Genomic DNA, 24,388 nt, shown 5'->3' on the forward strand with positions numbered 1-24,388 from the left:
AATAAGGCCATCTTTCTCTCAAAGAGGTTACACTATATTTTTCACTATCACTCTTAAATTTTCTCATTCTTTTTTGGTGGACTGATGAAACTCACAAATCCTTCTATTTATATAATAATGTGACTTAGAAACTTCTAGAAAAATAGTGGATAATCATGCTTAGATTTATAACTCTTTTGTAAATCTCATTTTTCACATTTCTTAAGTTTGAATGGGTGGTCTCAATGTTTAAGGAAGGAACTCAAACCTTGGAATGTTTGTCCTCCTTTTTCATGTGCTGAAATTATTTTAATGACTTGACTATGTTCTATTACAAATTAAAGAAGAAATACCCAAAAGTCCAATACATTCTCAAGAGTTTGTTTGAATATTGAAATTTAGATTTACCCTTTTATTATCTAGTACAAAATACACATACACAATATTGTTCTTGGGGTATATATGGATTTTAAAATCTAGAATCACCTCTTTGTTGCCACATTATTAATTGCGGATGAACGATACTCTATCTTAGTCACTCTTTGATTATCAGTATAGTGTAAGAGGTTCTCGACTTTGGATTTTAGATCTACAAGAGAGGTGTTCTTTGTGACCCTACATTCAAAAGAAGGCATCATGCCGTTGAAGTAAACAAAGTCAATATATCAATATTTATTCATTTTAGAGCATTATTGTTAACAACATGAGACATTTATATAAGTTTTAGATCATTCTAGACCATACAAATGCAATCATGTCCCAAGGGTTCGTTCGAAGATTGAAATTTAGATTCACCCCATATTTATTACATACAAAGAAGACAAAAGCAAGCTTGTCCCATGGTGTCTCCCGGGATTAAAATATGGATTCACCCCATTTTTATCATGTATGAAGCAACACAAAAAGGCATGTCCTCATAGGTGTCTCTAGAGATTGAAATCCAGATTAACCCTTATTTCCACTAGACCAATTAACAATACTTGTTTTATGACATACAAGCACATAAAGACAATAATTCCAATGTTTATATAAACAATGTTAGGTATACATTAAAACACATCAAAATGTATATGTAATACATTCATGAAAATATCAAGATAACATTACATCCATGATGCATTGTAAGATAAAAATTAAAATGCATAAAAAAATATGTCACTGTCTAAATCTACTGGTGGTTTCCTAATTTGATTCTCTGTCAATATCACTAAACTTGATAAACTCTCACATCCTATTAAAAAAATATTCATTCAAGTTTCAACTTCTTTGTGAAATGAGATGTCCACTCAGGAGATGTCGTGATTTTTAAAGCCATCCAATAGACATAATGCTTCTGACTAGATTTTGAGGTGGACCACTTTGAAGTGGAATTTTTTCTTCGAGAAACGATTTCTTATCATATCGATATACACTATGAATTTTCTATAAGATGACCCATTTCAAAGAAGCACATGCATTTTTCCTCCTGTGATGCAGTGTTAGCACAAGGAATAAGAGCATTGTGAATGTCATTGTATTGTTTTTTTTTTACGTATAGCCTCATGTATGATTCTTTATGGGTCATCAATTGGTTGAACTAGGAACTAGAGCCAAATTCGGACCGATCAACCTTTCAAAATCACAGCAGGGTCAAAACCGGAGTAAAATAGGATTGAACCGTTCAAAACAATGCATCAAACTAGTCATTTTTTTATTTTTTTTAAAATTTTAATATGTCAATATCAAAACTTAAAATATTCCTCCATCACAAAAAAAAAAAATATTTTTTTACGACCATACAAACTTCTAAGTTCTATCACCCCGTTATTGTTTTTTTTTCAACCACACTCCACCATCATCACGTTCTCTCTTTCAATTATAGTCACGTTGTGCGGCTCAATATTGTTTGTTGTTGTCAATTATGACTTGTTTGTCAACGTTCAACTCAAATTTGCTTATAATTGTTCAATTAAGTATGTTGTATTGTTTATTTTTGGTAATTCTATCTTATCTAATTTAGGTATTCTTAATTATTTGAATTTTATTTTAGTTATTATGTTCTATTATTTTAATTTTGGTTTGAATTAGTTTAACTTTTTTTATTGTTAGTTTTAATTTGTTCAAATTAGTTTTGGTTTGCTTGAAGAAGTAGGGATGACAACGGGTCGGGTGCGGGTTTCACACTACCCAAACCCGCACCCGAAATCAGCACCCGAACCCAAACACAAATGTTGTTCGGGTGACAAAATAACACTCACGACCACACCCGTTGGGTTCGGATTTTTTCACCCAAACCCGAACCCGCTGCTAAATACATAAAATACATTTTTCTTATAATTTTTCTACAACTTTCCACAATATTATATATATATATATATATATATATATATATATATATATATATATATATATATATATATATATATATATAAGCGAGTGTGATTTCGGGTTTCGAGTGCGGGTTTCACACTAACCAAACGCGCACCCAAAATTTCGTGTGGAACCCGAACCCAAACCCAATCAGTTCGGGTTTTCACCGGTTGACTCGGGTTCGGGTGCGGGTCTGCTTGCCTTCCCTAAGAAGAAGTGTATGTAGAACAACCCCTAATTTTTTTGTGAAAAATTAAGAAGGAAGATTCTACAAGTTCAGAAAAATGTTATACAGATTGAAACAAGTTCCAAGAGCTTAGAACAAAAGGATAGATGATTTCTTAATTGAGGTTGGCTTCAAGAAATGTGTGTCCAAACAAGGAGTTTATGTGAAGACGGATACAACTGAAATGATCATCATTCTTTGTCATACGTAGATGATTTGTTGATCACGGGAAACAACGAGAAGAATATTTCTAAGTTCAAGAGCGAGCTTATGAAAGAATCTGAGATGAGTGACATTGGTATCATGACATACTTGCTTTCCATAGAGCTCCACAAGTCCAAAAGAGGTCTGCTTATGCATTAAAGGATATATGCCCTTGAGATATTGGAGAAATGTGAAATGGAGCATTGTAATGTTGCCATTATACCAGCTGAACCAAGGCAGTAACTGTCTAAGAATGAAGAAGAACATAACGTAAATCCAACTCAATATAGAAGGTTGGTTGGATCATTACGTTACTTATGCGATACGCGGCCAGATTTGACATTTAGTGTCAGTATTGCTAGTAGATCCATTGAGAGGCCTTCGGCCTTTCACTTGACAGCAGACAAAAGAATCCTAAGATATGTCAAAGGGTCTTTTGCCTGCAGAATTCTCTTTCTCGCAACATATACGAGCAAAAAATGCAATTTACTTAGTTTTATCGATTCCAATTAGTGTGGAGATAAGGATGATCGGAAGTTTACAGCTGGATACATCTTTATGTTCGGTGGAACACCAATCTCGCGGTGTTTGAAGAAAGAACTGGTAGTTGCACTCTCGTTTTGTGAGGTCGGGTATATTATAGCTTCGTTATGTGTGTGTCAAGCCGTGTGGCTAATGAATCTATTGAAGGAGCAGAGCGACAATGAGAGAAAGACTGTTACGCTCTGGGATGACAAGGTTTCTACTATAACTTTGCTAAGAACCCAATTGCACATTGAGATGAGGTTTTACTACATGAGGGAGCTTGTTAGTGAAGGAAAGTTAAGATTGGAATATTGTAGAAGTGAAGACCAATTTACTAATTTGTTGACTAAAGGAGTCATAAATGATGTGTTCAAAACGTTGAAGATGAGCATAAACATGGAAGACTTGAAACACTTGAATTAAGATGATGTGTTGATTAAAAACTAATTCAAGTAATGTAATCGATTAACACAGAGGTGTAACCAGTTACAGCTTGGTGAAAAGCACTACTGGAAAGGAAAAAAACACTTTTGGAGTTGGCATAGCCGATTATGCATTCGCAGTAACCAGTTACACCTTTGGAGATGGAGCAATTTTTTGTTTTTTCTTACTTTTCGATTGTGTGGAATGTGTGATAATCATTTTGTAATGTTAAAATAGTGCAAAACATTATTCTCAACCTTAATTATCTCTCTTTCTTTAATTCTCTTCTCTCACTATGACTTTCTCTACCTGCTTCATAGTTTATAAAATGTGAGATTGTATGTTCCAACAACAATAAATCTTAGTTTATATCACTCGCAAGACTCTCGACTCACACCAAAGCAAGTGATCTCAAAGACTCAAACACACTAACCTTACACTTGAGAAGAGTTAAAACGTTTAACTCTCCATTAAGAGGTAAGATATGACCTCTTCAAAGGATGTATTAATGTTATTCTCACATTTTAACACCTTTGAAATTATCCATCTCGTTTCCCTTCATGACTCAAACGTTAAATCTCAACAATTTACAATACAGTGGAATTTCCCACTTCCATTAATATTTGAAAACTTAATGAAGAAACCAATTCTCAACTAAAATTACTGTAAATTTTGAGCTTGTTTGAAGTAGAGAATTTACCGTCTTTCCATTGAATGTGTGCAAAAACCTTTTTAGAAAAATTAAAAATAAGGAGTACTATATAGAGTGTGTTCATTCCAAAGATGGATGAGTAAATATCCAATTGCTTACTGTAATTTAGCGCATATAATAAACAATTGATATGGTGCCACTAATCCACGTCAATCATGGCTACAAAATTAAAACTTATGCAGGAAACCTAGGCAAGATTGTACAAACTAATCTCCTAAAGTAAGAGATCTGCGTCAATATGGTGGTGGAGGGTACATTCCTGAAAGAAAAAAGAGATATGATTAGTAAGGAGAAAATGAATTAAGCAGGATATGAAAATTGAAAGTGTTGTCAGAGAATTAGGAGAATTAGTTACCACCGTGTGGAGGATAAGTTGCAGGTGGAGGGTATGAAGATGGTGGATAAGCCGAAGGTGGTGGATAAGCTGAGTGTGGAGGAGGGTATGGTGATGATGAGTGTGGTGGATAAGCTGAGTGGGGAGGAGGATATGGTGATGATGAGTGTGGTGGATAGGGAGATGGCATTGATGGATAGGATGAGGGTGGTGGATAGGGAGATGAATGATGTGAAGCTGGAGGAGGAGGATAAGCAAGAGCAGGAGCAGGTGTTGGATGGTGATAATTAGAGTATGATGGCTGCTGCTGCTGTTGTGGGTAGTAAGAAGAACCTGCGGGTGTCGCCGCATAGGAAATAGGAGTATGGCTTGAGGAGGAGCCTAGTTTCTGCAAACCAAACACACACTCACTTCAATTAAGCATCAATTCCAATTTCCAATAACTAAAAATGAGAAGATAAATGGTTACCTGCTGATTTAGTTTGGCATTTGCATAATGCAATATAAGTTTTATTTCGCCTGCGTGTCTGCCAGGAAAAGGTAAAGATACATTGTCATCATATTATTCTATCAACACTTAAAATCACACTAGCATATGTATCACCGACGCATCTGGAAAAAAAGCTTTGTGTTCGAAACCAAACACCTACACTTGTGATTATATTTAATTTTTTTTTTTTCAAATTATTACTAATGTCGACGTGTCAGTATCGACGTGCCGGTCTCCGTGATTCATATTGATACTAACCTGCCAGATTTAGTTTGAAGTGGCCAAGAAGAATCATCAAACCCTTGAGACAGAACCTTGTTCAATTGAACCCTAATAACACAATCAATCAACCACAATCAATGAATACCAAATTATGAATAACAAATCGAGAGAATAAGAGAAGAAATAGTACTCACTTTCCAGTGCCTATAAAATCATCGAATGTGACAGTATTGCTGTTCCAAACAACAACAGTGAGTTCACGAAGACCTTCAATCAACGGCACCACGAACTTCTCTTGAAACACCGGATGTTTTCCACCGTCTGATCCATCCAAATCAGGTCATCAAATTCAAGTCAACGGTCAAAGTCATAGAACAACAACAACAACATCAACAACAAGACGAACGAAGAATTACGAACCTGTGCATGTTCTTGTTCGGAATTTGGTGGAAGCGTATTCAACACAAACGTAGGGATCTTGTCTTGAAATCCATTCAGTATCCTTCAATTTCGCGCACGAAACCACCGTGACCTCGAGAGGTTGGCCCTGAATCCCCGCTACCGTTCCAGAAGACATTGTTTTCGTTCGGAATATGGTGATTTAGATCCACAACTTTACTTATACTGATTCAATTTTTGTTCTTCAAACTGTGGGCATTTATTTTCTTTCTTATCTCTTCACGCGTATAATTATTTTCTTTCCTATTTTACAAATCAAAACAATAAACCTTCATCCTCTTTTATGACTTGGCCAAAAAATAAATACCAGGAAAGATGTAACTTTTAAGATTTTAATTTTTTTTATAATCAAAATAGACTTACTCGTTAAGAAATGGTCGCACTTGTAAACTTGGCCTCAAAATTGAAATGAAAAGACACACTAAATAAAATATAAAATAATAAGTTAAGTTAATTAATGTAATTTAGAATTTAAATAAGAATTTAATTGTAATATGCCGTGTAGAAAAAATTTACACTATCAATCAATCATAGTCATTAAATTTTTGTAGAAATTTAATTTTTATTAAATTACATGTAATATATCAATTGTGAATGGTTCTGATGAAATGACAATGTAAATATATCAGTCGAATTGTGGTTCTCCCTACCAAGTCAAGCGCCAATCACCACTGGACCAACTAACGATTGGTTTAAGAGGAGTTTTTTTAATTTATTATAAATGAAGAATTTTCATAAACAAATTTACATTAGGTCATTAATTATAAATCAAACATAAGATTTTCTGAATACCTCTTAAAATATGTATTAATTTTGATCACAAACGTGAAAAATACTACCTCTGCTTAGGAGGCCACTAACTTTGGGCAAGGGATTCAATGAAATTCTTTGCTCTCACTCCATTTTGAAATGATCTCACTAACATCTCTTGGTTGGGGTGGACTACGTTGATAGTCGTCTCATTAAAGCGGTCACGAAATTCTCTCAAAGATTCAGAGGGACATTGACCAATGTTGAAGAGGTTATAGTAGACATTTTTTTGTGCCTACTTGCTGCAAACTAACGAACTAATTTCTTCACTAGGTACTAGTATGTATTGATGCAGGAATGTGTAGGGCTGGCCCATGAATTTGAACTGTGGTAACCTAGTTCATTAAGAATAACTTTCTTGCTAAGTGGGAGCAGTTACATAGGGAACACACACATTAAACGTGTTATGGGTTGATGAAATGTTTATGTGGTGATGGGCTTCACGTGTCTCGCTAGGGGAGGAAGACGACGCACTTAGGTGCACTCAAGTGCAGTTAATGATTCGAGACACCATTTGAGACGTTAGATGAAACCTTTGATCTTCTAGTGGACATGGTTGTTGAACCTAATGCTTAATTTGCATATAAAGAAATTACTTTGTGTTTTGTTTACACATTATGAATTCTTCTTTTCTTTAAGAGTCTTATCATAAAGAGCTTGCATTTACCTCCTTTTTATTACTGGAGGCTCTCGCATTCAGATTAATTGTTCAATGATTCTGCTTCTTCATCTGATTTATTCAAGCAAACTGCATTAATTCTAAGGTATTTCTCTTTTTTTCTCCCTTTTCATTTATGAGTTTTCATTTGTGTTTTCACATCTGTTAGAATCCAAAATATGGATAGTTTGTTAATAACTTTTGGGGTATTTCGACAACTTTTCTCCTTACTTTCAATTCAATTACGGTTTATAATCGTGTAAATAAATATATCGAGTTTAGTAGTAAATATATTATTTATTAGCTTTTCTTATGCATTTTGTATGTATTTTGCAATGTGGGAAAGTTTTGGATGATATAAGGTCATAGAGGGCACTATTGGAGCAAGATTCAAAGCCTTTTGAAGAAGTTATGTTCAGCAAGGGCCGCTGAGCAGCGGTCAAGCGCGCTTTCCAGTAGCGAGAGGAAATTTTTGTTCAGCCAGCTCCGCTTAGCTACCTCAGTCCGCTTAGCGGCCTCCAGCGTGGAAGCAGATATTTTTGGTGCTCCGCTTAGCGGCCGTCTGTACGCTAAGCGGAGGTACTTTTTCATTGGACTACTTTTAGGCACTTTGAGATATTTTGGGAGAACAATCTTATCTTCTTTTTCATTACAACCAAGAACACATTCTAGGGCAAGAGAGAAGAGAGAAAAAAACTCATTTTCAATTCAAGATTTCTCAAGCATTTTTCTACATCATCTTTGGATTCTCATGCTAGGAGATCTTGTTTTGATGTTTGTTGTTGAATCTATGGAGAGCTAAACTTCTCATGTGTCAATATTAGAGGTAGTTAGCTTGTCTAGTATGTATTTAGCTTAATCTTTTGTATATGAACCTTGTTGATGATTAATATATGGTGAATATCTTTGTTGTTCATGTTTATATGTTGTTTTGATACACTATTGTGAGATATGTTTCAAATCTTGACCTAAAAGGTATTCATCTATCAATAATCAAACTCTAGAGATAGATTTGTGAGTTGATAATCACTTGTATCAAGCTTTAAAGGTTATTATGTTAATTGTCGGCATGAGAGATCATCTGACGGTTAATATAATAACATTCACGATATTGCTTTAGAGATAAACGGTATCGGGAGGATACATGGTTATATTAATCATTAATATGTTCATATACATAATCATCAAAATATATACAAAAGCAGGCTAATGAAAACTAATCTTGACACAGTTTTACCAAACCGTTTTTAAACCCTAAGTTTTTGTTTTTAATTTCTTTTCATGCTCTTTATATCTTATGACACTAAACACTTTCATAATCTTAACTCAAAACATACTAAGTTGTAGAACAGCGGTAATATCGCATTAATCCCTGAGGAGACGATAAAAGAAATACTTATCCTATGCTTTATAACAACATCAAGAACCCAAGATAAGGAGCCTTATCCCACCTGCATTAACATGAACCGGGTCGGGGTAGGATTTAGTGATGTCACTGGTGGATATTAGTGATGTCGTTTCTTCCACGGCACCCAATCAATAGTGATCAATTTCAATGATAAAAAGCCTTATTCCACCTGCCTTAACATGAATCGGGACGGGATAGGAATTAGTTTTGGTAAAGTCAAGACGACTAACCCCATTATTGCCGAAAATACCATGGATGACGCCCAACATGCAGAGGTTCGTTTTGGTGAAGTGTTGGTTGGAGGAACCGGCCAGATGTATGACTCATGGTTGTCTTTTTTATCTTTGAACAACGAAGAACATATGGTAAACCTATGTCATCATCGACACTAGACCTTTCCATTGATGTTGAAGATTATTTATACGTTGATGATGAGGTGTTGGGAATCCAATCCTTATACATATCTAAGGATAAGTTGGAATTTGCATGTCAAGATGCGGGACCGTCCTCAAACAAACAAGTGATTGAACCTGAAAGTAATATGCGGATTTGTATCTGGTTTAAGGTATCCACCTTGCCTATATATTACTCTCTATTCTCACGAATTTTGATCACACTTCTTTTCACCGACTTCGAGGTTAGTGTGGTTAACCACCAAGAGGTTACCTCCTTGCAACTATGTTTATCAAGTTATATGTGTGTGAAATCATTCAAATAATGGTATGAATAAAAGAAAAGTAGTCTCATATTGATCTTATCATTTGTTTTATTCCATATTCTCAGGAGTTTGTTAACCCTAACCATCCTCGAGATTTTTTCTCTTTAAAGCAGAGTCATAATTTTCTTTTAGGTATACATATATACTCTACAGAATTTCAAGGATAAGTTCTTATTTGTTGTTCATTTCAATCTTGATGTACACAAAACACTTTGTGAGATCTCAAAAGGGACATTCGTGGATGAGAGGGAAGATGAACGTGACTTGGAATGATGTGGAGATATTTCAAACATCATTATCTCTAATGATTCCTTGGAGCATTTGATGAGCCACGCTAAGGAAGTTGGGTTCTCTAGTGTCCGGGGGTGCCATTAAGCCTAGCCAAAGTGTAAGGATAAGTTCCCTAAGTGATTGTCTCGAGGCCATTTTCTAGCATGTTTGGAACTTACATTTTCAAGTAAGTTAGCTATTTGTCAAGGAGTTAAGGCTAAAGAAGAGGCTTGCGAAATTTGTACATAACTTCGAATGCGGGGTGGAGGTTAATTCTAAGCATGACATCAAACTAAAGAAGAAACTTCGATATGTCAAAACTCATTTACTCCTAAAGTCAGGTAGTAAAGAAGAGAGAGACCATCAATTTTGTACAACCCCATACAGGCTTTATATACAAATTTTATGCTAAAGTCGGGTATGTTAACCTCTTATATATGCTCGAGGTTATTAAGTTCGTTGTGGTTTTAGAGAAAGTCCACACATGAATGGTGAAAAGTTATGTATGTGGTGTTTTCAAAGTGAAATGAATGTTCCCATGTTGAGGTATTTATATGAATCTCTTGGGCTTAAACCTTAGGCTCCAAGAAAGTAATACTCATTCTTAAGAGCGTGGAAAACAAGTAGTTCCTCCTATATTAAAATGGGTAATATGGCTTCCCCCTTTTTAAATTTATCTTACCATTATGGATAGGGACATATAATTCTGACGTTTTCATAGAGAGGTGAATGATATAGAAAATTAGTGCCATAACCAAATGATGGGCGCTTGTTGTGATAAATGGACGGCTGTGGAGCTCTCACAAAGGCGACATACTACATTGCCTATCAAGAAAATTTTTGTGTTCCCCCACTAATAGGGCCTTTGTACTTATACCAATACAAACTTCTACTACCAACCCATTGTTGCTCTCGAGGATGAGAACTACCTCTTTTTCCTTGCTATTTGATGACCCATAAATGAAGAGTGTCTAATTCATGCAGGGCTCATTTGTGGACGAAGTGAGTTTTGCAATGAAATAAGCAATTACTTGCAATTTGAGGTTTCTTGAGTTCAAAGTAGAAATAAAACTTTGAGATCTCGATGGACCACTTTGTATTCTCCTTTCCAGGTCTAGCCTGAATAATACCTGTTTCAACGATTGGCAAGCAGGGACCATTATTGAGCGGGCTAAGAAATATCGCCTCAATTTTCTCGATGTTGCCACCAAAGCCATGGTAGCCTTCTAATATCATGTTTCATGACATTTTAAGGCATTGGAGATGAACTAGACTGAGCTCAAGTCGGTGCAGACCTCTCTCACAAAGACAACATTAGATGCTTTTGTTGAGACCGTCAAGTAGATGAATATGGTCTTCATGGGTCTCGATAAGATCGGGGGTTTAGATAAAGTGTGTTTCAGATGTGTGACGACTCGTTTGTATTATGGTATCCATGCAAATTGTACTTCGCTCCTCAGGATTTTGTAGAACAGAAGGGTGTGTTGGACACCTGAAGATGAATCTATTAAGGATGGTGAGCACACCATTTAACTTCATTATTCTCACTTTCATGGAAGGATATTCCATCTTTATAATGGTGTCAAACTTGTCTGGATTTGCTTAGATGTCTATTTCAGTGAGGTAGAAGTCAAGGAACTAGCCAGTCTTGACTTCGAACATGCATTTCTCAAGGTTTAACCTCTTATTGAACTGACTTACATGGTTAAACACTACACTGGGGTGGCTTTCGTGTATTTTTTCTCTCTCCATATTTGACTATCATATTATCTAGGTAAACCTCCAACATGTCTCCAATTTTTTTTCTTAAATATCATGTCCATCGTTCTCTAGTAGGTCCCACATGCATACATTAACCAAAACGCATAACATTGTACTTGTAGTTGTCGTGTTTTGTCATGAATGTTATCTTATTTAGGTTCTTTCGTGCATGGGGATCTAGTTGTACTCAAAGTAGGCATCCATGAAGGATAAGGCATAGTTGGATGAGTTGTTAACTAGCTTGTCTATGTTGGGAAAAAGGTACGAGTATTTGGGACACGTTTGGTTCAAGTCAGTGTAGTTGACACATGTACACCACTTGTCGCTTGCTTTATTCACTAGCACAACACTTGAGAGCCTTTTTGAGTAGTTCAACTATGAGATAATGTTCACTTGAGTGAGTTTGTCTACTAAGTTATTGGTAGCCTCATCCTTCTCTGGTGATAAGTGGCGTCTTCTTTTTGCGACGTATTTGGTAGAAGGGTTGATGTTGAGTTTATGGCATGCCACCTTGGAGTCGATGTCTGATATCTCATTGGGGAGCATGAAAACAAGTTTATGTTGGCCTTGAGGCACTTGATGAGTCTGTCCTCGAAGAACTTTGGGAAATTCACCCTAATTTTGATCGTTTGTGTCGGGTTATCGTCGAGTTGGATGGTAATAAAATTGCAATCTAGGATTGGCCTTTAAATCTTCATTCTGGCTTCAAGATGTATCTTTAGGTAGTACTCGTCCTCCGACTATTGATCCTCGTGGCCATTAATTGATGATGAAGACATTGAAACATGTATTTGAATAGCATAATTTTAAACTGCATACCACAACCGTAATTGGAGCCGCGATATTGTTGATGCGGTAGACTCCACTACCGCATCCGCAATAGCACTGTGATTTTAAAAACACATGTTCAGCTGCATTCAGAACCCCCATTAGACAATTTCTTCCATATTTCTTCAAGAATTTTTTATCAAAACTCATTATTTCATAATTTCAAAACTCAATTTAATGATGTACTAAAAAATCTTAAAATCATGTGTTTTTCAACAACGTATTTAACACACCTCTCAATCGAAATTCACGCAGTAACGCCTGCAAAGCGCATTGCATCAATCAGAATAATCACAATCACAAAACCCGCAACCGCGACCGCAACCATCAACAAGAGTGATTGTTAATGACCATTTGTCTTCATGGATCTTTAATTGATACAGTCATTGTCTTAAATAGGGATGACAGGCAGACCCAAATCCGCGGGCCCACCCGCACCCGAACACGAGTCAACGGGTGATAACCCGAATTGACTGGATTCAGGTGCCACCCAATATTTCGGGTGCATGTTTGGGTAGTGTAAAACTCGCGCCCGATACCTGAAATCACACCCGCTAATATATATTGGAAAATTATGGGAGAAATATATTTTATATTTTGCTGCGGGTTCGGGTTTGGGTGAAAAAATCCAAACCCAACGGGTGTGGGTATGCGGGTTTGGGTTTGGGTGAAAAAACCCGAACCCAACGGGTGTGGACGTGAGTGTTATTTTACCATCCGAATAGTTGTGTTTTAAAAACCAGACCGAACCGGCTGGTCGGACCGGTCAGACCGTGAACCGGAGGTGTCACCGATCTGGTCTGATTACTGGACCAGATATGCTATTGAACCGGTGAGAATAGGCCAAAATCTGTCGAAATCGGAAAAAAAACCGGTGAACCGGCGGTTTTAGAAAATCGGTGGTTCAAATGCATACTTTTTTTCCGCATAAAATGACGTCGTTTTCATAATTTTTTTTATAAAAAATATAATTAAAATATAATTAGACTTTATTCAAACCTTATTTGGAACAACTTTTTTCTTGTTTGCAATTAGACTTGGTTTAAAATTTATTTAAATTTATATTTTATATTATTTTGTTGTGAGTAATGATTATATTTAGAATTTGAATGTAAAAAATAAACACGTGAAATTATAATATTTTAAAATTGTAAAATTTTGTAAGTATTGTGATATTTTTTAGAGACTAAATCATTCGGTTCGACCGATTTAATAAATATATAGTATTGCAATAGAGACCAATTTATTCAACCGAGTTATCCAGTTTAATCCGATTTAATCATGCGGTTCGACCAGTGACTCAGTGGTTCAACCAATGAACCAGTGACCAATGCGGTCCGATTTTTAAAATACTGCCGAATAGTCTTTGGATTCGGATTCGGGTGGTGATTTCGATTACGGGTTTGGATAGTGTGAAACTTACACTCGACTCGACCGTATCCGTTTGCCATCCTTAGTATTGAATGAATCGCATGTAAAACATTACAATGACCATTTGTCTTCTCTAATCAAGCACTATTGACATACATGTTTTCAAAATTGTTGATCAGTCTTTTCACATCAGTCTTCTCACATGATTTCAAATGTTGTATATGTAGGCACCAGTTTTCTTACTATTAATAATTGATGATTTTTTATAATATAAAACAGTACATCAGATAGCACATCTAGTTTAGGGGTCTCTCTTTATTCACTATATGAGAAAATTTTATTTTTACTCCTCGTGAACAAGTGTGTATAATTCATGGCTGTGATATCTTTGCCATGCATGTCTGTTAGCATTTGTTGTCCCACATACAATTTCTCGAATACTAATGTCAACTTTTGGCTGAAACGTACTCCTTCAATTCAAGTAATGCATCTTCAAAGCACTTGGCAAGAAACTCAGGATCCGGAATGATGTCTTTGGCCACCTGCACTTGCATGTCTGCCTTTCCAGCATAACTCACCATAAGCAAAACAAGTGCCTACATTATCAATAACAACCACCACCCATTAACCAAATGCTCTATGCTATGAAGAAAAACAGAGTTAGCTAAGGGGTTGTTGTACTGTACATGAGGCAAGGCAGAATTATTTGCCCTTAAGAACGTTACTGGATTGCCTGCAATCATAATCTCTTCTTGAGGGCCAACCACATTTGAGAATGCAAAGGTAGTGTGGCAGAGCATCCTATAATTTAGCAAGCAAGCAAACTGCAATTTTCAAATAATCATAATAAATACTTCACATTTCCCACAGTAATTCATAATCCATCATAAAAAAAAAAATGCACCTTTGGACCAAGAGTGGACATTACAAAATCTCCAATTTTGTATGACAAATGGGCCTCCAAAGATTTTTTCTTTCGGTCAATCATTACTTTAGCTCTCTTCAAATATTCTACAGGATTTGTACTCTTGCTTCTGTGGTAATATATAGGCAGTAGGATCATACCAAATTTGTTGCCCCACTTTGCGCCAGAATTGCTTTTCATCAAATTGGACAGTTCCTAATAATTATCCAACATCAACATTATAATCTTCTAAGCACAAATTAGAACCATTATTACTAAATAAAAACATTGTATAAAGTATAGTAGACCTGCAATCCTGGCTGCTTTCTCAAGTTAACCATAGCTAACCCTGTTAGCTGAACACCGTCTCGCAGCCCTTAGAGGATAAAAACAGTGGTAATTGTTTCACCTTATGCGTATATAAAATAGAAAGAGCAGCTGTAAAAATCTGTTTATTCAAATGTCTTTTAAATTTACCATTGGGTTCTCTAAAGTCCAGGTATCTTGATATTCCGGATGATATAACTGCAAATAGAACATCGTTTATGGTCTGCAAATCAAAAACAGCACAAGAAGGAAAATAAGTTCTCAAACATTACTTGAATATTGCAAAAACAAGGTTGTATCTTGTCACATTATCATCCAGATTAAGTGCAACAAACCAAAGGCATGTCCATTGATGACAACTTTGATTAAAATATGTCGATCGGTTCTTCATATGTGAACTCTAAAGAGACAGAAACTGAATCCCATTCGATTCAATAATTCCACTATATGTGTAAAGTCGTAAAAGCAAAAATACTAATGAAGAGTTTATAAGCACACACTTGATATTAAGTATTATTAACATAAGAAAAATGCTAGTGACTACTCTCAAGTTATTTATTGGCTATGGAAACACTCTTACACACACCTTATTAATACTATATTCCTCTATTTAGATTATGCACTACTAATAACTTATTGGACAAACACATTTTTTAGGTGCCCATCAAGAAGAACTTAATAAGATTTTAAAAGACTTTCAAGAGAGTATTATCAAGCCAACATGTTTATCTCTAATTTAATTCACAACATAAAATAATCGAAAACCAAAAACAAAAGAAAACTATAATTTTTAATGGATTATATTGAATTTATGTCCTTAAGGTGCAAATTTAACTAAACCAAACTATTGCAGAAGCTTCCATTGAACAGGCTCAATGTGTTTTGCATTGTATTCACACTTTCTGTCAAGCCTCAAGTCAAAAACATTAATAGGCGATCTACTCAGGTGCATTATTTCAAAGATATAAATAATCCTCTTTGCAACAATATTTTACAGCATACATGTTTCACTCAGGTTAATAGCTTGGGCAGATATTTTGGAGCCAATATAGCTCCAGGGAGGAGCTCTAGAGATCGTTTCAATCGTATAGTTAATAAAATTAAATAAATCGGTTAGTACAGTGTATTGATACAATGCGGTTGTCTATTGTTGACTATCTGATTATTGACTTACCTTTTAGCCATTACTAAATTCTTCCTATAATATTCCTTTTTCAGTCAAAGCTTGCCATAAACTAAAAAACAAAATAATGTGTAGACAATAATCAAACCCGAAAATTAATTGACTCAATCAAACTAAATTAAAACGGAATTGGTTATTTTAATATTGACTGCCTCAAACACATTTTAATACAAGAAAACAATTGCGGCCCACAACGAAGCATGATTTATTTTCTATCCGTTATTACATACCTACTCACCATCTATTTTTATATATTATTTCTATTATTAGTATAATCGTACTAGTAATAATTTGAATGAATGAGTAGAAATAGATAGAATGAAAATCATAATTTGAGCGCATATACTACTAGTAAAGGAAAAAGGTAAAGAATTTTTTACCGCGTTAGGAACGGCACTTTTCACAGTCTTCATATCTTCCAACGAAAAACGAGCCGTGGCAATCTTCCTCGGCCAGAGTTCAACACCGTCGCCACCGGAAATGGCGGTTTTTCGGTCACGAATCCATAAACACCTGAAGATAAATTGTATCACATATATAAAAGAAAAGAATAAGGCCGTTACAAGATTCCACAAACTGCGGCGAGATTTCACAGTAGGAATAGATAGCGTCGGAAGCGCGTCCGGATCGTCGCGCTTCCTACAGCTTGCGAGAAGCATTGACATGAGTGAAATTCCGTCTCCAAGCGAATGGTGAATTCGAAATATGAGGCACTTGTGTGCTTTCAGGATGTGGATCTCCCAGAGTGGCTTATCCATGCTGAGTTTCGGTGTGGTGCATAAATCGGATATATACTCGCTGATTGCCGATTGATCGTCGACGGCGTCGGAGACTGGATTATCGAAGACGAGAACATGGCGGTCGAGGTTGATTTTGGTTGGACGCCAGTGCTCGACGCCGCGGTGGTCACGAACCATGAGACTGGTGAATCGTGGATGTTGAAGCATAAGAGACTTGTGAATTTCGGTCATAATTGATTCAACGTCGACTTTGTTCTTTAAACCAACGACGCAGTGGATTACTTGGTTCATCTCCGGTTGTAGGAACAGCCTCCCGGCGGGGGTTAGCGGTTCATCGTCATCGCCGCCACCGCCATCCATCTTTTCTTGGAAAATTGGTTTACAAGTTTGAATGGAATCGGTTAGTGGTTTTTGTTTTAAAATGAAAAAATAATAAATGAATTTTGTTTGTATACAGCAGTTAACTCTCCTGGTAACTATTGATTGATGATAATTCAATAGAGTGAATTTGGAAATTGAAAAAGATAGCGATGGAAGGAAGGGTGGATGGGTGGTTGAGATTCGTTGTGTTTCTCTCAAAGCACGGTCCCCAGTGCATTCAATTTAATTGCAACCAATATGGATGGATACTGCTAGCTAATTGTATCATAAATTTTTTGACTTTTTTAATAAAATACTAGTATGTCATTTATTTTAATTAATTTCTGCGTAATGTATTGTCAAATGCAAACTAGTGACATTTTGTACTTAGGTTATATTTATTGTCAAATGCATAATATATTTATTAAAATCTTAATTAAAATCTTAATACTCATTATTACATGTGACATTATAATTGTAATTGAAACTAGTGACATTCTAATTAGATGCCATTAATGTGGAAAGCTTATAACTAATTACTTATAAGATTTTTGTGACATCACCTTAGAGGGGTTTTAATAGTAAAATTATATGAATCCATAAAAAAAAAAACTTGGGACAGACGTAAATAGTATTAATAATTTGGGCACTTCATATAATTATTTAAAATAAGTGTATATATTACTTAATTGTTATTTTTATTTCTACTTCTTTCCTGATAAATTAAAAGTAAATTTTATTTTTTATATTTATTAAATAATTAATATATTTAATTTGTGGTCAATAAATTGAATACACATATTTTTGAAAAAATTTATCACTTTGTAATTAATTACATACAAATTATGTGTACAATGTTGTGTCTAAAGTATAGAAGACTTCCTCAAATTTATTTTATCATTTTAAATTTATCAATGTGTCAATTCAAATTTATCAAACTTAAATAATTTTTATTTTAGGGTCATGCATGTGCCCTAAGGGCACATGTTAAGGATTCTATAAATAGAAACGGTTAAATATATATAAATGCAATAAAGTTATATTTAAAGTTTCGATACACTAAATGCACGCGTTTCAAGAAAAAATTTCTATAAATATTTCATTAACTTATGCTCTTGGGGCACATGTTAGCTTTTCCCTTTATTTTAATATAACACTTTATCTTTAAATTATTTAGCTCACAAACTTCATTTAATTAGTTTTATTTTGTCATAGTGCTTCTCAATTTTAATCTATTTAAATGATTTATTTTTGTAGTGACAAACAAATGATTGACAATTAGGGCAATTGTTCTGGTGTATTAGTAGGTATAAAAAAAATATGTTTGTGTAGATTTGACAAAAAAAATTATTAGTTAGATTGGAAACTGGATATTTTATATAAAAAAAAACAGTCTTCAAAGTCGTTTTAAATAAAATATTCAAACATAAAAAATATGTTTCAATAATCAACATATTTTCATACCATTTATTTTTTACACTTTTTATTTATTAACAATAGAATTCAAAGATTTATAAATAATAATTTTAGAGAAAAGGGGTGATGCACTGACAGTGTAAAATATTTTTACACTGTCAACCAATCACCACCCATGTATCCAATTAAACCATTTTTTTATTTAAAAAAAACTTAATGACATGGAACATTTATAATTTTCTATTGGATGACAGTGTAAAATTATTTTACACTGTCAGTGCACTACCTTTTAACTCATAATTTTATTTCTTCTAAATCAATGGATGCAATTTTTAGTATGATTGATTTTGTTATTAAAAAAATATTGTTATCAGTTAAATTTTACAACAAATGTGGTTTTATTTATATAGATGATATTTTTTGTCTGATCTAATCTTTTTAAAATGTTGATTTGACTTGAATGTCTGTTTTGTATTAATGTTTTATTTCATTTTAATTTTTTTTACATAGATAATAAGACTTTTCATATACTATTTTGTATATTATTCAAAATATATATATATATATATATATATATATATATATATATATATATATATATATATATATTATATATGAATATATAGGTAGGTTTATAAGATTTTATAATTTTTTTAATAATTTAAGTTTAATCTATTCAATTAAATAAGTTTTTTAAAAAAATTATATTTAAATTTTTATTAAATAGATCGAGTCAAATTTTAAATAGATTGAATCAATCTGACATTTTCTCATCCCTATTCATAAATAAATAAGAAAAAATAAAATATATATTGACATTGTAAAATTATTTTACACTCTCAATCAATCACTACCATGTATCTCGTCATATCAGACTCTAAATTTTAAATCATCAATATGACATGTCTGAGTAATTTATTCTTATTGGTTGACAGTATACAACTATTTTATACTGTCAGTATATAACTATTAAACCTAAAATAAATTTCACATTTATAAAAATTATTTGTCCTAAAATAATTGTCACTTTTAATTTCAAATGCAATTTTAATTTTTATGTTCTAATTACAGTATTTAATACTCTTAATTTATTATTTTTTCGTATTATAGTGGTGTTATATTAATGATAATAAGAATACCTACTTATTTTGAAACGGATTTTTTTTTTTTTTAAGTTTCTCTTGGCATACATTAAGTTCCTCTTGGGAAGAGAGATTGTATTGATGGATGATAATTTAATAAGCGGCACTACAATGAATTGGGAAATATTGGCAGAGAAATTAAATAAGATAGCGATAGAAGGAGGAAGGATAACTCAAATAGTAAAACTTGTGTATGTGGAGGAACACCGTTCTCAATTCAATCTCTCTTCTTCATTTCGATTCTTCTTTCTAACCTCACATGGTCCCCGCTGCATTTAATTTAAGTACATCCATTATGGATTGGAGCTACCATGAATATTCTTTTTTATTTAAAATCTTTTTGCATGCAATTTTTTTCTTTCAATAATCAATATATTGTCAAATGAAAAGGTCACATGAAAATCTTAGTTCCTAACTCTATTTTTTGTAGATAGAATGCCGTGTAGGATTTAAAAACTCCTAAATTTTTCCTACTTCAATGCAATAAACACCACACATGTTATCTATTAAATGATTGTACATATTTATTAACTTAAATGTTACAAGTACACATCGCTTTCTCATAAGGGTTATTAATGTTACGTGACGAAGTCATTGAAAGTATATAAAACATTTTAATCGAATGATTATAGAAAGTTTACGTAAATCAATGTGACACGAAATAGTCTCTTAATGAAAAAGATTGATTTAACTATTGAAAAATTGAGATCAAAACATTGCTCAAAGAAGTAGATTTTGATATGTTGGAGATACTTGAGTAAGGATACAATTCAATCCATCTTTGAAAGAAGATGGAGCACCGGTCGTGAAAGCAGACTGATACATCAAAGTAAACAACACATGTTATTCATGTAGCAAGACATTACTTGATGTATGCCAATTCGAACAAACTTTATTATGTATTGTAATTTGTATGCACTTTAAGTGGTAAGGTTCTTTCTAGCGGACTTAACAAGAAAGTTGGTATGTTTTGTGTGTATTTTGCAGGTCATTTATGTCTTTACCTCTTTCAATTTTTTTCACTCCAAACCATCTTCTAGTCATTTACACTAAATGCATGATCCTGCAGTTCATAGTGACTGCATGGAATCCGTATCCACTTAACAATGTGTTGTTTAAAGAGATTTAACGTGTTGTACTGTTGTTGTTAGGTGGACTTTGATTTATATATTTTTAAATGTGAGTTTCTCATTATATACTTATATAGTGAGACATATTGAAAATTCAAAATATCATTGAAGGTACATCTCTAAAAGTATTAAATTTCTTTTTTTTTTTTTGTTAAACTTTAGTTCGGAATATATCTCCGCAGTAATTTTAAAAAATCGAAAATATATCTCCAAATTAAATATAAAATTTAGCAAGCAATTTGATTCACATCATGAGAATAACATAATTTTTTTCATAATTAGCATTAAGCAAATCACCAAATTTTGAATAAAGTGCAATGAATAGGAATATGTTAACATCGGTAATAATTCGCAAAAGAACAACAAACACCAACACAGAGACGAATAAATCAAAGGTTGTTACTTAATCTGATATAACAACTAAATATCAACAGAACACCCACAAATCAAAACAAAGAAAAAAAAATTTATCGGAATTTTATCACCCCCATTAAATAAAAGTAATAGTAACAAACAATGTTTCGGATCTAAAAAATCGTCGGTAAAAAAAACTAGAGAGAGGATTGATGAAAAACAACGATTGAAATTAAAAGATTGAAAAGAAGATAGTAGAATAGATAGATTAGGGAGAGATACATGCAAATCCATGATGTGTGTGTTTTAGGTTTGGAGATACATCTCAGAATTAACCTCCAAAGAATTCGAAGATACATCTCTGAAATAAATTTTGGTAAAAAATAGAATTTGGTGCGTCCGGAGATATATCTCTAGAAACATAAGACATTTTTTACATTTCGTCAGGGGCCTTAGAGAAGATATAAGGGTACAAAGAGAAATTCTCTTTTTAGATGGCAACATGCTTAATTTTACATGCCCGACCAATTTGTGGCCATGTCATCAAGATTTGATCGGACTGTGACTCAAAGTCAATAGAGTTTGCTCACAATTGTAACTTACTCGATAGAATAAGGTCAAATTAAGGCAACTAATCTACCAACCCAAAATTAGCGTAGTTAGAATATTCAAATTAAGATATTAAGAGATTACATTAATTATAGATAATTACTTTAATATACCTTGGTGGACCTTAAGAGAATATATAAACACGATTTATTAGAGAAACTAGTGAGACTTTATTGGATCTTGTTGGTAAAGTTGCATTAGTGTATTTTTCTAGTACAATTGGCGTCCACTGTGGGGCTCGATAAAACTCACCTGGGTCACACAAACAATTCCCAACAAAAGCTTAATCCCATCTCACATTAGCGAGGGTTGTCACCAGTAGTAGCGAAGATGATAGTCTATATGGGAGAATTACATCACCGTAATGAAACACTAGTAGTAGCGAGTGTTGTGACCTACAACAACAACAAGTAGAACCAGAGTTGATCGAGCAAGAAGAGCCAATAAATCCTTAACCAATCACTGCAAAAATTTGGAAAGCTCTAGTATCTGAAAATTTTAAACCACCATCACATGTATCATTTGACGAGAAGAGCAACCATCGGGAACACATAATCACAATGAACACTCATGTGGCTATTATTGAGGTGACCGACTCGCTAAAATGCAAGTTGATGACTGAGACATTAAAGGAAGCCGCCCTTCGGTGGTATATGAGCCTCCAAAGGTTCTCAATGTCAAGTTACCCATATCGAATTAGAAAGATGATACACCATTTTTCAACCAGCAAGCACAAAAAGGTTTCATCAATGAGCCTATTTAATGTTCGTCAGGGCTATTATGAGTTTTTGCATGAGTATTTGATCGTGTTTAATGAAGATACCATCAAGGTCACCAACTGAAACCAGGAGGTATTCGTCGAAGCTTCCCGTAATTTCCTTAAGGCCAGACACATCAACCAGTCACTGGTCCATAAGTCATCGACCTCAATGGGAGAGATCGTGGTGAGAGCGGAATGTTATATTAACGAAAACAAAAACGATAATGAAAAGAGAACCTGATATGAAAAAGAGCAAGATGGAGGCAAATCGAAAGCATTCATCCATAAAAGGAATAATAAAATAATTGTTTGGGAGAAAACTACGTTCAAGTCCGCCACAAAGCCATTAGTGCATTTTACCCCACTAGACACAAAATAATAGCATATCCTCCATGACGTCTGCCATTCCAAGGTCATTATCAAACTCATTTCCACCAAAGAAAATTTAACGAGGGTGTCGCGGAATGAAAAATACTCAAACGTATTGCACGCTCGAAATAGTTGCCACCGAACTTTATTTATTCCAAAGAAAAGGAAAAATATCGATGAAACACGCACAAGAAAATAAAATATTCATCGCAACCAAATTAGGGTTCGGGAGTCGGTTATGCAAGGGGAAGGTAATAACACCTCTCACATTCGTTGTACTCAATATGACCCATTTATTAAGAGAAAAGAGAGGCATCTACATTTTTATCATGATTAATTTGGGCTATACATTATCTCGAGTCTCAATATTGAAGGATAGAAAAACACTTAGAAATGGGGGTTTGAATAAGTGTAGTTTCAAAAACTCAAACGATAAAAACAATTTGGACAAGTATTTTTATCCTGGTTCGTTGTTAACTAAACTACTCCAGTCCACCCTATACAAGGTGATTTACCTCAACTGAGGATTTAATCCACTAATCACACGAGATTACAATGGTTTTCCACTTAGACAACTTCTAAGTCTTCTAGAGTCTTCTGATCACAACCTGATCACTCTAGGAACAGATGCTTAGACACAAGCTAAGACTTTCTTAGAGTATCCTGACCACCACGTGATCACTCTAATTACAACTACTTAGACACAAGCTAAGACTTCCTAGAGTATCCTGATCAACACTTGATCACTCTAGTTACTTACAAATTAATGTAATCAATTCTAAGAGTATTACAATTGCTTCTTAAAAGCGATAATCACAAACTGTGATATTTCTCTTACAAATTTAAGCTTAGACTCACTAAAGTATTACAACAGTAATGTAGTGAGGTTGAAGATGAATTTTCTGAGCTTTGAGTTGAACAGCGTTTCAGCAAGTTTTTTAGAATAATTTCGTTCAGAATTCGTAACCTTGCTTCTCATCAGAACTTCATTTATATAGGCGTTTGAGAAGATGACCGTTGAGAGCATTTAATGCTTTGCGTATTCCGTACAGCATTGCATTTAATGTTTCACTGTTTTGTCAACTACCTCGAGCCTTGCTTTTGCTATGACTACTGACATTGCCTTTAATAGCTTCTAACGTTCCTTTTGTCAGTTAGCGTAGTCTGCCATCTAGTACTTGATTCTGATTTGTTCTTTGTAAATACTACGTTGAAAATCATCAGAGTACAAACAGCTTGGTGCAGAGCATCTTCTGATCTTCTGATCTTGATATGCTTCTGAGCGTGATTCCATGACTTCAGTGCTTCTGCTTCTGAACTCAAGTTCTTCTGATGCTTCTAAAAGAC

At 34.1% G+C, this 24,388-nt stretch overlaps 2 protein-coding genes across 3 annotated transcripts; both read right to left on the reverse strand.

Moving 5' to 3' along the window:
• Positions 1-4,447: 4,447 nt before the first annotated feature.
• On the reverse strand, positions 4,448-6,224 carry LOC131647187 (protein SRC2 homolog). Of its 2 annotated transcripts, none has more exons than XM_058917100.1 (6): positions 5,885-6,224; positions 5,659-5,785; positions 5,501-5,572; positions 5,222-5,279; positions 4,777-5,140; positions 4,448-4,677 (listed from the first exon to the last, which is right to left on the reverse strand). In XM_058917100.1, exons 1-6 carry the CDS (start codon positions 6,039-6,041, stop codon positions 4,652-4,654), a joined length of 804 nt encoding a protein of 267 aa, XP_058773083.1. In that variant the 5' UTR covers positions 6,042-6,224; the 3' UTR covers positions 4,448-4,651. The 2 variants fall into 2 exon arrangements, with proteins under 2 accessions (XP_058773083.1, XP_058773082.1); XM_058917099.1 differs by having other exon boundaries at positions 4,774-5,140; positions 5,885-6,220.
• Positions 6,225-13,906: 7,682 nt separating this feature from the next.
• On the reverse strand, positions 13,907-17,478 carry LOC131652663 (wax ester synthase/diacylglycerol acyltransferase 11-like). Its single transcript, XM_058922600.1, has 6 exons — positions 16,542-17,478; positions 15,129-15,201; positions 14,960-15,027; positions 14,652-14,867; positions 14,434-14,571; positions 13,907-14,343 (listed from the first exon to the last, which is right to left on the reverse strand). Exons 1-6 carry the CDS (start codon positions 17,259-17,261, stop codon positions 14,194-14,196), a joined length of 1,365 nt encoding a protein of 454 aa, XP_058778583.1. The 5' UTR covers positions 17,262-17,478; the 3' UTR covers positions 13,907-14,193.
• Between the last annotated feature and the right edge of the window lie 6,910 nt (positions 17,479-24,388).

The sequence above is a fragment of the Vicia villosa genome, linkage group LG2, assembly GCF_029867415.1.
Source record: "Vicia villosa cultivar HV-30 ecotype Madison, WI linkage group LG2, Vvil1.0, whole genome shotgun sequence".
NCBI classification, from domain to species: Eukaryota; Viridiplantae; Streptophyta; class Magnoliopsida; order Fabales; family Fabaceae; genus Vicia; species Vicia villosa.